The 14,007-nt window shown below is 36.3% G+C and overlaps 1 protein-coding gene across 2 annotated transcripts in view; it reads right to left on the bottom strand.

Moving 5' to 3' along the window:
* Window positions 1-14,007, bottom strand: part of CSMD3 (CUB and Sushi multiple domains 3) — a 720,137-nt gene that overhangs the window by 291,632 nt on the left and 414,498 nt on the right. For both annotated transcript variants that reach the window (XM_037381737.1, XM_037381738.1), the window contains one exon: window positions 8,987-9,181. In XM_037381737.1, coding sequence (XP_037237634.1) covers window positions 8,987-9,181 — 195 coding nt within the window. The remainder of the gene's footprint in view (window positions 1-8,986; window positions 9,182-14,007) is intronic.

Genomic DNA, 14,007 nt, shown 5'->3' with positions numbered 1-14,007 from the left:
CAAGTGATAATGCTTTTCTAGCAATTTAAAATATCTAGGACATCTTATGAACTGAATGCATATTCATTGTTGTAAACTGAAGATATATTGCTCAGCACAAGCGCAAATACCTCAAAAGACCATGTCTATGTAGCTTTCTATATATTTTTATGCATATATATGAAAACACTAAACATATCTATATAGACAAATATACAAAAGTCTCCTTGATACACAGGAGACAAGACAGAAAAGTAACTTATCTCTGAATAAATTTTCCTCTAGAAAACTAAGATAAGTTTTTCTTGAGTTACAATCTTACATATCAAATAACTAATTTCAACTATCTATTCCTGGGGGGGGGGGGGGGGGCGAGGAACCAACACAAAATACTTGACTCTAAACCAAACTTCTTAAATCATGGAAGTGCTTGCAAATTGCTGTTCTTTAGTGAATCCAGCCACTTCAGTAAAAACTGTCGCAAGTAGGGACATTTAGTAAATTGGGGGTTTAAGCTATTATTTTATTTATTTATTTAAACTAAAATGGATTATGTAGAATCTTAAGTATTGAAAAGAGACTTGGGAATAATGCTATTAAAAAAGATTTTTCACAGTTGCTCTCCTTTGCATGAGTAAGCATTAATTGTGACCTTATAAATAGACCTAACCGGGCATTCTCTGCTGAAAATACATAAGGACCTGATAAGGTATTAAATCCTATTGTAGGGAAAAAGAAAGTCTAGAAAAATAGGACAGTATGAGTTGACTTTCACTAGGATACCATAACACAATAGCATAAACTTGTAAAGCCTTATTTAGCATACCAGATTATAATTTAGAACCTGTGTAATAAAAACTATGTTATTTATTTTCTGCAACAAATACATTTTCTGTGACCATCAACAAAGCAACATTTAAAAGAGGAAAGCATTACACAAAACATTCTCAAACTGGTGACCAAAGTTGCAAATGATGAGCAGCCTATAATTAATTTATTTATTAGGAATTGCTCATTGTTTTATGGAAGATGAAACTGCAAAACGTATTAGCCACTCAAATCAAATTTGACGTTTAAATTAATTTTTCTGTCATAAAATGGTTTTGATCATACCTATAAATATGTCCTCAATGTCAGGCAAAGAAGAAAACAAGCAACATACATTTCAGTGCCTTACACAGGCAGACAGAAGCAAAATTCATTGCTTCTTCACAGTATAAGCCATGAAGAAGTGGATAGCACCTTTTGTAGACAGTGTTAAATCATACAAAACAGACAGTAAAATTGAACCATTTACATCGCTCTCTTTTCCATTACCATCTGTTGTGCGGTACAGATGTGCACTGATGCAACCTGGGTGAGAAAGATTCATTTGTCAAGAGTTAACAACAGTATCAAACACTGGACATCCCTTATTCTAGACAAAGTCCTAATAAAGCTACCCATTTTTCCTCCGTTGTATAAATAAGAATTGAACTTACTAGATAAGTAGATGTTCCCGATCCAGCTTAAGAATAATCAAGCCATAGTTTTATATCTCACTATATCCCCTCGTAGAGGAGGATATGGTTTTCAGAAGACTCAAAACAATTACTTACTCTTTTTTAGCTATATTTTCACAAAATGTCAAAAATCTGGCCATACTAATTCCACACCTGAAGGGAGGGCACTGTACTCTGTAGAACAGAACTTTTTAATACAACTGAGAAGAAAAGGTATCAACAAGTAGATTCTAAGCTGCAAACTCCAGTAGAAAGTGTCACAATGAATGCCTTGGGGTTGAATGAAGAGACCAGGGTTAAACCAAGGATGTTTGTCACATCTAATCTTATCTCTTGCATGTGGGCATGTGCCAAGAGTGGGATTTCTTCATTTGTACAAATAGAGAAGAACATGAACTTCAGTGTCTCTGTGTATGTGCATATATACATATAAACTTTATTATAAATAATAATGAAGTAACCATATGGTAACTTATAGACACTAGGAAAACACAATGTCTCTAGTTAGAAGTGTGCTTAAATACTTCGTTGGTTCTAATGAATCTTGGTGTAAATACATTACCCTATAAAACTATAAATGCATGACAGAACTATTGTTATCATGAGCTTCTTTGCTTAATTGCTAATTAAGGATTTGATCCAGCCCAAATTAGATTTGGTGAACTTCGCAGGATCTGAAGCCTCAGGGACAAAACACATTTTCTAAAGGAAAATCTTACAGGGTTGGTTTTTCTTTTTTTCTTTTACATACTTGTTTCTTTTTAGTTTTATGACAGTTTTCTAATCAAATTCACCAAATGACCCTGTATTTCACAAAGCCTCAAAATTCACACACAGCTCTCAGAATCAAGCTGGAAATTTTCCCCTGGATTACATTTTGTAAACTGAAGGATGAGCTTTCATTGTTTCTTTGCCAGGCTGTCCGGGGTTCGTCTGTGATAGAATTTATTTTCTTCCTAGTAGCTGGTGCAGTGCTGTGTTTTGGATTTGGTGTGAGAACCATGTTGATAGCACACTAATGGTTTTGGTTGTGCTAGGTGGTATTTATATCGGATCAAGGACTTCTCAATTTCTTGGGCCCTGCCAGTGAGAGGTCTGGAGGGGCATGGTAGATTCGGGGAACACAGCCGGGACAGCTGATCTGGGCTGGCCAGGGCGATATTCCATACCACATAACATCATGCTGAGTATGTATAAGCTGGAGGAAGAAGAAGAAAGGGAGCGTTCAGCGTTATGGTGTCTGTCTTCCCAAGTAACTGTTACGCGGGATGGAGCCCAACTTTTCTGGCCCTTTACCAAAACACTTCAATACTTACTTCCAAAGCAAAAGACATCTGTCAGGAGACCTTCTGAAGATGATGAGAGATGAATGGATTGAAAGCATTCCTGCAGAGAGATCCTGGGGGTGTCAGTGGATGAACAATTGGACACAAGCTGGCCATGTGTGCTTGCAGCCAAGAAAGCAAATCATACCCTGGGCTGCGCAAAAGGAAGCATGGCCGGCAGTTTGAGGAAGGTGATTTTCCCCCTCTGTTTTGCTCTTGTGAGAGCCCACTTGGAGTACTGCATTCAGCTGTGGGGTCCTCAGCACAAGGACATGGACCTGTTAGAGCAAGTTAGGAGGGCCACAAAAACGATCAGAGGGATGGAACACCTATCCTATGAAGAAAGGCTAAGAAATTTGTGGTTGTTCAGCCCAGAGAAAAGCAAGCTACAGGGAGACCTTATTATGGCCTTTCAATATTTAAAGAGGGCTTAAAAGAAAGACAGACTTTTCATCAAGGCCTGTAGTGCTAGGACAAAGGATAACAGCTTTAAATGGAAAGAGTGTAGATTTATATTGGATATAAGGAAGAATTTTTTATGATGAGGTTGGTGAGACACTGGAACAGGTGACCTAAAGGATTTTGGATGCCCCATCACTGGAAGTGTTCAATGTCAAGCTGCACAGGGCTTTGAAGAATCTGATTTAGTGGAAGGTATCCCTGCTCATGGTGAGGGGACTGGACTAGATGACCTTTAAAGGTCCCTTCCAACCCAAACCATTCTATGAACACATAAAGTTACTGCTGGAAAGATGGAGTCACGCAAATTACTACTGCATATAGATTTAATACAGACTTGATCCAGTTTCCAGTGAAGACAAGGGACAGCCTTCAACTGATTTCATAATGAATTGGTCAGAAACTCAGGACTTTGCCTACTGGGAGTGGGAGGGAGGATAGAAAAATAATTCTGCTCCACTAGCAGAATTTATTTAGGAGTTTACCTAAACAAGCACATGACCTGATCTATGAATACACAGCCAGCTTTTGAACATCACCAAGCAAGGACACTTCATAAGCTCCATGGGCAACCTATGTTAGTGCTTGGTCACCCACACAGTAAAAAAGCTTTTCCTGATGCTCAGATGGAACCTCCTGTATTTCAGTTTGTTACTATTGCTTCTGTCCCTGTAACTGGACACCACTGAAAAGAGTCTCTCTGGCTCCACTTCCTTTGCACCCTCTCTTCAGGTATTAAAATACATTTATAAGATCCCCCACTGAGCCATCTCTTCTCCAAACTAAACAGTCCCACCTCTCTCAGTCTTTCCTCAGAGGAGAGATGCTCGAAATGTTAATATTTTTTGTGGCCCTTCACTGAACTTTCTTTTGTATGTCTAAGCCTTTTTTGCACTGAGGAGTCGAGGACTGGACAGAAACTCCAGGTGTGGCCTCACCAGTACTCTGGGTACAGGGGAAAGATCAGATCCCTCAGCCTGCATCCCATGATGTCATAAGCCCTCTTTGCAGCAAGGGCACATGTTTAACTTCGTGTCCATCAGGATCCCCAGGGCCTTTTCTGCAAAGCTGCTTTCCAGCTGGGTGTCCCCCACCATGTATCAGTACATAGCCTTGCTCCTTCCCAGGTGCAGGGCTCTGCACCTCCCCTTGTTAAACTTCCTGAGGTTCCTATTAGCCTATTTCTCTAACCTGATAAGGCTCCTCTGGATGGCAGCACAACCCTCTGGCATATCAGCCACTACTCCCAGTTTTGCGTTGTGGCAAACTTGCTGAGTATAGTCTACCCATTCACCAATATAACTATTTATGAATGCAATTATCAGAAAATGATGAACTTTTTCAATTACTAACATCATGTAATTATCCATTTAGACAGACAGCAGAAGCATCTTACTTTGCAGGAAGAGAAAGCTGCACCATAAGTTTTCATAATACCACTGTTCCAGTGGACACTACGCATACAAGGCTACACAAGGAAAATAAATAAGCTACATTGTGTATCAAAAAAAGTTGGAAAGGCCTTACTGTACTGTTGACAGGCACATGTCTCTACTAAAACCAGTGTGAAAAATACAATGTTTTCTCTCAATGCCATTGCTATTCCTTAAATTTATGTCTTTTTTTTTTCTTTTTTTTTTTTCCCTTCATCCAATATAGTTTGTAAAGCATTTTGGTTGCTCATTTTGACAAGTAGCACAGTATATAACATTGTCTATACCATTTTGGACCTCTCCATTACAAAAATATATTAATTTTTCTCTCTTTAACACATATTCAAAGTGAAGATCATGAATTATCATACATTTGTCTGATCTTCACTTTTCTCAGTGGATTATCAAGTTCCTATGATAAAATGATGAACAGTTGTAAAGTAGTAGTTTGTATTTTTAAGGACATAATAGCCCATCTTTCTCCTACTGTGTAGGAAAAAAAGGGTTTCTAAAAGTTATATAAAGTTCAGAATTCAATATGTTGCAAATATTTCTAAATATGCAGATTCAGACTTTTTTTCCCCCTCAGTGATGGTTTTAAAATAGCGATTTGCTCACCTTTTTATTTAAAAGTCCCTTTTTCATACTACCTTCAGCAAACAATACCACTAAAACAATAAGATATTTAAACTCATATTCACCTCAGCAACAAAAAGGTTAACTCTCTAGCATTTATCATCCCTACATTTTATTGTATATAACCACTTATACATATTCATAATACATATGGAGCCTATAAACTACAAAATACATCAAGAATAGGAATACCAGATGGCCTTATTCTAAGCCAGTATGGTACCATATTTGGAATACAGTATTGTGAAACTCATACAAAGCTCCATTTTCTCATAAAATTTACATGAAACTATTAAAGATTATCTCTGGAATACAAAAAATGTAACTAACTGCAAAAAAACTTCTATTAATATTATATTAAAAATAATGCCTGTTATAAGATTGCCTAACTTAGAAGTAATTTCTATTTGTGTTTGGGATCTGACAACAATATAGTGTTTTGCTGTTGGTTTGGGGTTTTTTAAATGAACATCCTTCTTACCCTTCCCCTGATTAAGGTTCTTCCTGATGCCTACAGTGCAAGATTCAATAGATCTTTTTATTTGACTTTCATCATCACGTGCTGTTTTCCTAGACCAATCAGTCCTTCCCTTCAGAACATCTGGGTGACTGGGCTTACCTTAAAGTGCCTTGTTTTTCAGAAAACAAAACTCTTCAGTCATGTTACCTAAGAATTGTTTCCCTGACCTTTTTTATATTGATTTTCAACCCCTGTTCTTTCTTTCAGTTCTATTTGATGGTTACTTGGCAGATTCATACCCCTTGTTAGTGTGTTACAGACAAAACAGTAGAAATATAACATAACTAGAGGTTGCCATCAAGCAAAATCTCTTTGACAAGCTCAGGTCTATGCCAAATACTGAAAGACAATCTTAGCCTGATCTAAGAATTCTCACAAAGTTATTTCTATTCATTTCTTTGTATAGTAAGGTGCAGGGGTTGAGGCAGGAAATTTCTGTATGTGAGTATGAAGAAATCTTTGAGGATGACAGGCTAATCACTGAACATCTTGTAGATTCATAGCTTTAGACCCTTTTTTCAAGAGCTTATCACCCATGTAACAGAACAGCAGGATATTAGGCATTACAGGAGTTATGCAGGACGAAGGTTAGAGCTGCAGCACAGGCATAACAGCATAGTATTACCAGAGATTATGGGAAAGTCTACTATATAACCCTCACACAAAAAGGATGAAAGGCATAAGAACAGGAATCCCGAATTCAAAAACATCAGGGAACAGCGAAAGTAGGGCTTCCTGCCACCCCCCCCCCCACCCCCACCCCCCACCCCACCCCCCCGAGTTAGTGCCTTCAAAGACAGAGCATCATCCAACTCCACCCGAATAAGGTGAGGAGGACTGGACTGTGACAGCAAAAGGGTCTGGTGACAGCTAAGTGAGCATCAGATGAATGCAATTTGATGAGCATGAGCACCCTGAGATCAGCAGAGAACATGGCTGGAGACCAGCACTCTGGTGGCATTGCTGAGGCAGGGATCAACACCCCCAGGCTGAGCTGAAATGGGATCCTGTGCCATGGGCAGGGCTGGAAGGAAGCCCCAGCAGAGCCTGGTCAGGATGGCCCTCAAAAATGAGTATGCTGACCTTATCCATCCACATCACATTTATTATTAAACTGGTCTCTCCTATATATTGTAATAGTTGACATCTCTGCAGTGGAAGGAAAACTGCACAGCAGTCACATTCAGTGGCTCATAAGTCAGTGTGTGGAGTTTGTGTCTTTGACTTGATAAATATGACAATGAAATTATGAGGTGTGTGTAAGGCAAGTAAATATCACCTTATATGGAATGATGTGTTACAGGCAAATGTGTACATAGTCAATAAAAATTCTGAACATCCCAGCAGACTAAATTACATTATTAGATTAAAAATATTTTCATTTGTCTACAAATCTTATGTTAAATTAAAAAAATATATCTAATTCTACAGTTGATAAACACATCTAATTTAAATACACCAGTGGCCCAATCTCTAGGATTCCAATATATGTTTCATCAGACCACTTACTGATCAGACTGTTTTCTGCACGGACAGGTATTTTACAATATTCCAATTAATCTGAATTATTAATGTAACATTGAAAATGCAACTCTATATTTTTTTTAAGCAATGTTATACATGAACCTTAAAATAAAATAAAGCAAGGACATTACAGCATATACTAATCTTGTCTAGGGAAACTGACCCACCTTATAGCTATGAAATGATAACTTATCAGAAGAGTAAACTGGATGCACAGTTTGTTATAAGTAGTCACAGTCATGTATTAAAATCAAGCAAATTTTGTTAGGAAGGCAGTTACATAGTGAAAATAAGAGCTAAGCTTTTATTTAAAATAAAAACTAGCAAACTATAAATCAGAGATTATATCATTATTAAATCATATATTTTTTAAAAAAAGAAAACATTGCCAGCAACTAATTCTTCTTTTTTTTTTTTTTTTTTCCTTTTTGGTGAAGCAATCTTAAAAAAGACAATTAAGCAAAAATTATATTTTCCTATCTATTAGTATAAACAAGTCAAAGGAAATAAGCGTAACACTGTGCTTTAGTGGTTGTGATGTATGGAAGTATTTAATTTCTATAAATATGAAGATCAATTGCCACAAGAACCTTCCCCAGCCTAGGTGTCACTGTGGACAGAGGAAACGTAAGCAATGCACCAGATTGCTAAAACCTTTCAAATAGTTTTAAATATCATAGCTTAAGATCTGAAAAGAGATCAACATCTTCATTTTGATCCAATATTGTACCAAAAATATCACTTAACACTCAAATTTAAATTGTTCATCTGTCTGAAGTAGGAAGTTAATAGCTGTACTTTGAAGAAAACCTTCTATATGGAACTGCGTGAAAATAATTTAAAAAACACAACACAAAATAAAACAAAACAAAAATCACAGGTTCTTGACTGCTCTAAGAACTTTCAGTGACAAGCTGAACAAGAGCCTTAATGAGATTTAAAATCAAAGTTGAAGAACAGAAACCTTCAATATGCTAAAATAAGGTTCAATGAAAACAGAAGGTTTTTCTTATGTTCTTCTTCCCTGCTATTTCATTCTCCCAGATATTAACAAGGCCAGTCATGATACTGATTGGAATGGAATTCAAAAATGCAGAGATGAGTATTAGTGGTGCATTGCTAGCACTGAAGCTCATTGCTTTAAACAGATTCTCAAATTGGACAAATACATGCTTTAAAAAGAATTTTAAAAAAAGACAGGATTGATCCTTTCAAAGACAAAATGTCTTTGGGAAATTGTAGTTCCACCAGTGCCAATTGAGAGCTATCTGAAAGTATGAACAGAGTAAACTATTCCCATTCCAGTCCTAATAGGTTTCTCAGATGAGCCTTCACTGTTACAGAGGTTATATAGCAGTGCTCACATTACTGATGTTTATGACAATTTTTTATGCGTTTTTCTTCTGTTTTTATAACTGCTATGAGAAAAAGCTGCTCCTGCAAACAGGTTTATGAAAAAAGCTTATGCCTCACTAGACTCCTTTATTAAGGACTAGGTTTTACAGGAGTTATGCACAATCCCTTTGCAAAAATCTGAACTTCATTTGGTGACCACTTACAAGACATTACAGGAAGTTTTCCTGGATCAGAAAGAAATATTACACATACCTCCACACTTAGGAATCGGTCCACTCCACATTACTTTTCCATCCATTAACATGCAAGTAATCGTTTCAGTTCCTTGTGTTTTAATAAATCCTTCCTCACATATAACAGAAATTGAGCTCCCCAGTTGAAAGTTGTCTCCAAAACGCCGAGCATTGATTGGCACTCCAGGATCAGGGCACTCATTATGCCCAAATGCTTTATAAAAGAAAAAAGAAGGGGTGGGGGGAAATAGTGTGTTAACTCTTGCAAGTAAGATGACATTCTTCGGATTTTATTCTGCTAGTAAGAAAATACAAAACATATTAGGAAACAATAAGAAACAAAAGCTTGACTAACCGCAGAACATGTGAACTAGTATAAAATTTGCTTAAAATATAATAAAGTACACCTGCATGAATCTTAGAATGGATGTTACTGCTGGCAGATTTCAGTGATGGCTAAGTTCTCCTTTCCAACAGCCCATCTTATCCAATGTTACAATGGGCCAGAAGCATCCATCAGAAGGGCTGGGCAAGCATCTATGATATAACAACTTAGTCACCTTCTGTATTTTCAATTCACCGTCACAACCATTCAAGCCATACTGACCTCAGCATTCCTGGTATTGCCATAGCCTATTTTGTTTCCTGTACTGAAAGCCAGTGAACAGCTATAAAAGGGGTGATGCTGGTAAAGAAACAAAACCCCTGAAACTTTAACCATATCGTTATGTTTAAGGTCAAAGAAATTACTAGTATGTATAAATCCTTCCAGAATTTCAAGTTTATCTATGGGCAAATTAAACAAATTGTATTTTCCTTGTACATATATAGATACTATAACAAAGATAGTCCATGTCTTCTACCACAGAATATAGCTTACACTGGGAGAACAAAGAAGCTCATCTTCCACCAGAAGTGAGCAAAGTCATATTTTATAGCAAAATCATTAGAAGATATGTATTAATTAGTCAGTATATTTTGATTTTTTATTTATTAAGAAGAAAATTGCACATAAATGTTAGAATTTTTAAAATTTTGAATTTTCAGAGAGAAAAAAGTATTACAAGCACAATATCCACCACCCTCATATAGGATGACTGCAAATTATATCTTCATTAATAGATTTACATATGGAGACATCAGAAAGGACTATGTCCTAAAAAAGTAATTTCCACAATATTTTTCTATAGTTTTACTAATATTTCTGCTAGATAAAACATATCCAAGATCATCCATAAATTTTTCAACATCTAATATTTCATTAACTTAGCAGAAAGACTTCTCAGCTGTTGTCTTACAGAAATATTAAGAATCATAATAACAGACTAGAGAAAGCATTCATTGGCATTTTGACTTAGGAAATGCCACATATAATGAAAATGAAAATAGTGGGATTTTTTGAAGAGTTGTCTATCATTTGAGGATAGCATTAAAAAAATGAAACAATCCCCATACTTCTTCATAGGGCTTACAAAACTTTCATAGGGGTTACAAAAATTTTTTCAATACTTTATGCACAGTCACCACTTTTAGCAAGTGGATTGACTGCATGTAGATAAACTTTGACTTCAGGTATAGCTTGGTTGTGTGTGACACCAGTTTATTTAGGCTGTAAAATCAACCCATCACTCTATATTTCAGCTCAGGAACTTGGAGTTGTGGCTGCTCCTGCTATGGAAGCGACTGTACTGTATAGGATGGCTATGGGAGGCAAAAGAGTGAAAGACAACTCTTCCCAACAACAGCAGTCACTTTCTTAGCCTAGCCTAGCTGCAGTTACATTATCTGATGAGTAAAATTCAGTCTGGCTATACTTCAGAAAAGTTTCATAGTGGAGCTGTAATATCATATACAAACCTTCCTAAAAATATTAATATTTTAACCATCATCAATAATTCAAGAAACCATTGAAAAGTTCCTTATGCAATACTATATGTAAAGAGGAGATCCAATCTTCCTGGCATATATACTCATCAACTATCATGATTGCACAGCTACTTTAAGTAGTATTTGGAAAAAAGCCAGGCAGCATAATATTAGCACAGGGTGATGCTGAAGAGCTTTTAGTTCTAATATTAACTGAGAAGGATGTTAAAACCTGCATTTTGCATTAAAAAAAAAAAAATGTGAAGGGGAGGAACTGCAGAGATCTCAAGAGATAGAAAGCAGGAACGAAGCTAACCATAACTCATCTGGTCTGGTCTGCTTTGAGAAGTCCTTGGAAATAGTGCCAGAAAAGAGTGGCCCACTAGCACGATTGTTTTGGTAGATTGCCCTATCAAGAGTTTTAGCTGATAAGTCTAGCAATAGCTTTGGAGTAAATGTAACCATTTCAGAGGAAAATATCACAGAAGAAACAAAAGTTAAGATAATTTCAAATAGTAAAGAGATACTTCATTAAAAAAAAAAAATATCTTGAAAAATTGTTCTAAGCCAGGTAAACAACTCTCAGGTTATTCAGTACCATCACATGTAAACTCATACTGCTGTGTAGTACATAACAGTTTGAAGAATTCTATCCTGGGAAGTACTGAGACTGAGAAGCGTACCAGAAGGGAGCACCAGCAAAAATGTGCTGTGATGGACATACCCTATCACAGCAATAAGACAGACTAAGGCAGTCTTTGGATATAAAACCAGCATCTAGGATTCTCAGTGTCTTGGTCTACGGAGCTAAAAATCACTCGAGTCATTTGGCTGATGTCAGAGTCCCACAGTTTGACTTTTGGCATGCTGCCATGTAGTCCATAGGTTTGTAACAAACTATTGTGGAAAGATTACTTCTGTAATTTATCAGATTGCAGCTGTCCTTACTGAAGAAAGATTAAGACATATTTTCTGGGGTTATTTTTGCTTTTGTAAGTAGATTTTAACTACAGAGTTTAACAAATTCATACACACCTCCATCTTAAACATAGCCATAAAAAGAAATAAAAATAAATGTGTTAAGCTACTCAAATATAGGAAAGACTTCCTTAAAATAATTATTTTCAGAGCGGGTGGGCTTCATTATGCAACTGGTAAAAGTTAGTATTCCATTGTTACTTCTTTAAAAAAGTAAATCTGTAATGTTTGGTATTATTAGTGCATACATTAAGTGACTGTTAATTAAAAGATATCATAAACAGACTAGCACATGCCCAAAGACACCGGCAAATTTTTAAAAAGTCTAGAATTTTTTCTGATAACTATATTTATATGGTACTGAAATATTAAAACTAATGTCTTGACAATGTTTGATTAATTGTAATTAAAATTAAATTAAATAAAAAAATCCTAAATATCAGGATTATTCCATACTAATCATCTGTATCTTTAATTTTGACTTTAAATCCTACTTTAATTAACCTGTATTTAGTTCTATTTCTGCAAAATGTAATGACTTGAGAATATCCATTGAAAGGCCTAATTTTTATCCAATAAGACTGCCTTAGACTCTCCAACAATAACTTTTTTCTCATCACTAGATTTAGCACACCACAATGAAACCTTAAAGTAGTAAAAAGAACTCTTATAAATGTTAAAAGGACTAGAAACAGAAGAAAGCATAGAGCAAATGTTACAATTTCTGTTAAGAAACATGGATTCAGTATCCCATTTTCATTATAACTGATTTTATATTTCAATAGCACTGAATAACCCCAGACTTTCCAGTATTTAGTTATGGTACTAAGTTACCTATCTACAGCTCAAAGTTTAGTTTGCAGTGATGACCGGTAGCTATAAAAAAACCACAAGAAAACACCACATTTTCTTCATGCTTACATACTACATTTGTGAGAAACTGCCTGGGGATGAAGCAGCTAAGGTAGAGGCCTGGGAGCTGAAATATAAGACAATATCGGGGAAAAGAAAACTTATTTACACAGTAATCTGGCGTCAGCTTCTCTCTCTCCTTTTCAGATAGCAAGATTTAAGCTAAGTCTAAAGAAATACTTCTCTGAAAGACTGACAAAGTAAACCAAAATAAAACAGAGAGAAACAAAAAAGATGGAGAGGTCAACTATGATGCAAGGTAGAGAGCCACAGGGGAATTTAGTCCTTGCACTTCTATGACAATAATATTAATTATTAACATTCCTCTGAGAAAAATGTGGCGTCTGGGTCTTTCAATTACCAAGCTCACTAAATCTTATTTGATTTTTGGTTTAATGGATTTTTTTAATATATTTTTTCATAGTAAAACATCTTCAACAATAAAGACTATTTTTCTCATAAAGCCAAGCATGTAACACATTCTTCTGGTAAGGAGAGATGTGGGTATAAGGAGAGATGTGGGTACACAGCTCTCCTTCAAAGCATGCAGTCAAAAATTCACTGACATTCCAAGTAAGCCTCTGGAATTCGCATACACTTGGGTGTTAGGGAGAAACACAGGAATGGCACTCATGACATCAGAATTTTGGGAATATCAAAATATCCACCATCTTTTCCCTATTTTGTCTACCTGTTGGCATGGAAAACTACTTTGCTACCTCTACCATCAGGAAAAAAAAAAAAAAAAAAGAGAAAAAAAAATCTGTGAGGTGGGGCAGCACTGGCTGAAGGATGTGATAATCACCCCCATAGCCACTCTCTCATCCCTGCCACCCTACCCTCCTACTATCCCTACCATCTACACACAGTTGCAAGTCTGACACCTTAGGCATTTTCTCCCCTTCCAATTTCCTTCCAGCTCCCCAAAAGGAACAACCTGGCTAAACCTACTCCTTCTCACTTCAGTGCTCAGGTGGCAAAATTTAATTTTGCATATGCTCCCAGGAAAGCTTCATGCTATATTTTTTCAGTGTTATTCAGGGTGTGGGTTTACATATTGCATCATCATGTCTGCCCTAGCTGGGAACATATCCTGCTGGACTTTGGTGTGGGATAAATGCCAAATAGTTTGATAGCAATACAACCCAGGCAGTTCTTCATATGTCCTTCAGAAAAAATGCAAGGATTTTGCCTACAAAAAGCAAGGTGAATAAGTGCTAATGGTATCTAGTAGTGGAGAAGATATTTAATGTCACCTTCAATTATTATGCTGTCAGGAAATGT

The sequence above is a fragment of the Falco rusticolus genome, chromosome 3 (genome assembly GCF_015220075.1).
Source record: "Falco rusticolus isolate bFalRus1 chromosome 3, bFalRus1.pri, whole genome shotgun sequence".
NCBI classification, from domain to species: domain Eukaryota; kingdom Metazoa; phylum Chordata; class Aves; order Falconiformes; family Falconidae; genus Falco; species Falco rusticolus.
Note: the sequence above shows the minus strand (reverse complement) of the source record. Positions and strands in the feature narration are given on the sequence as shown.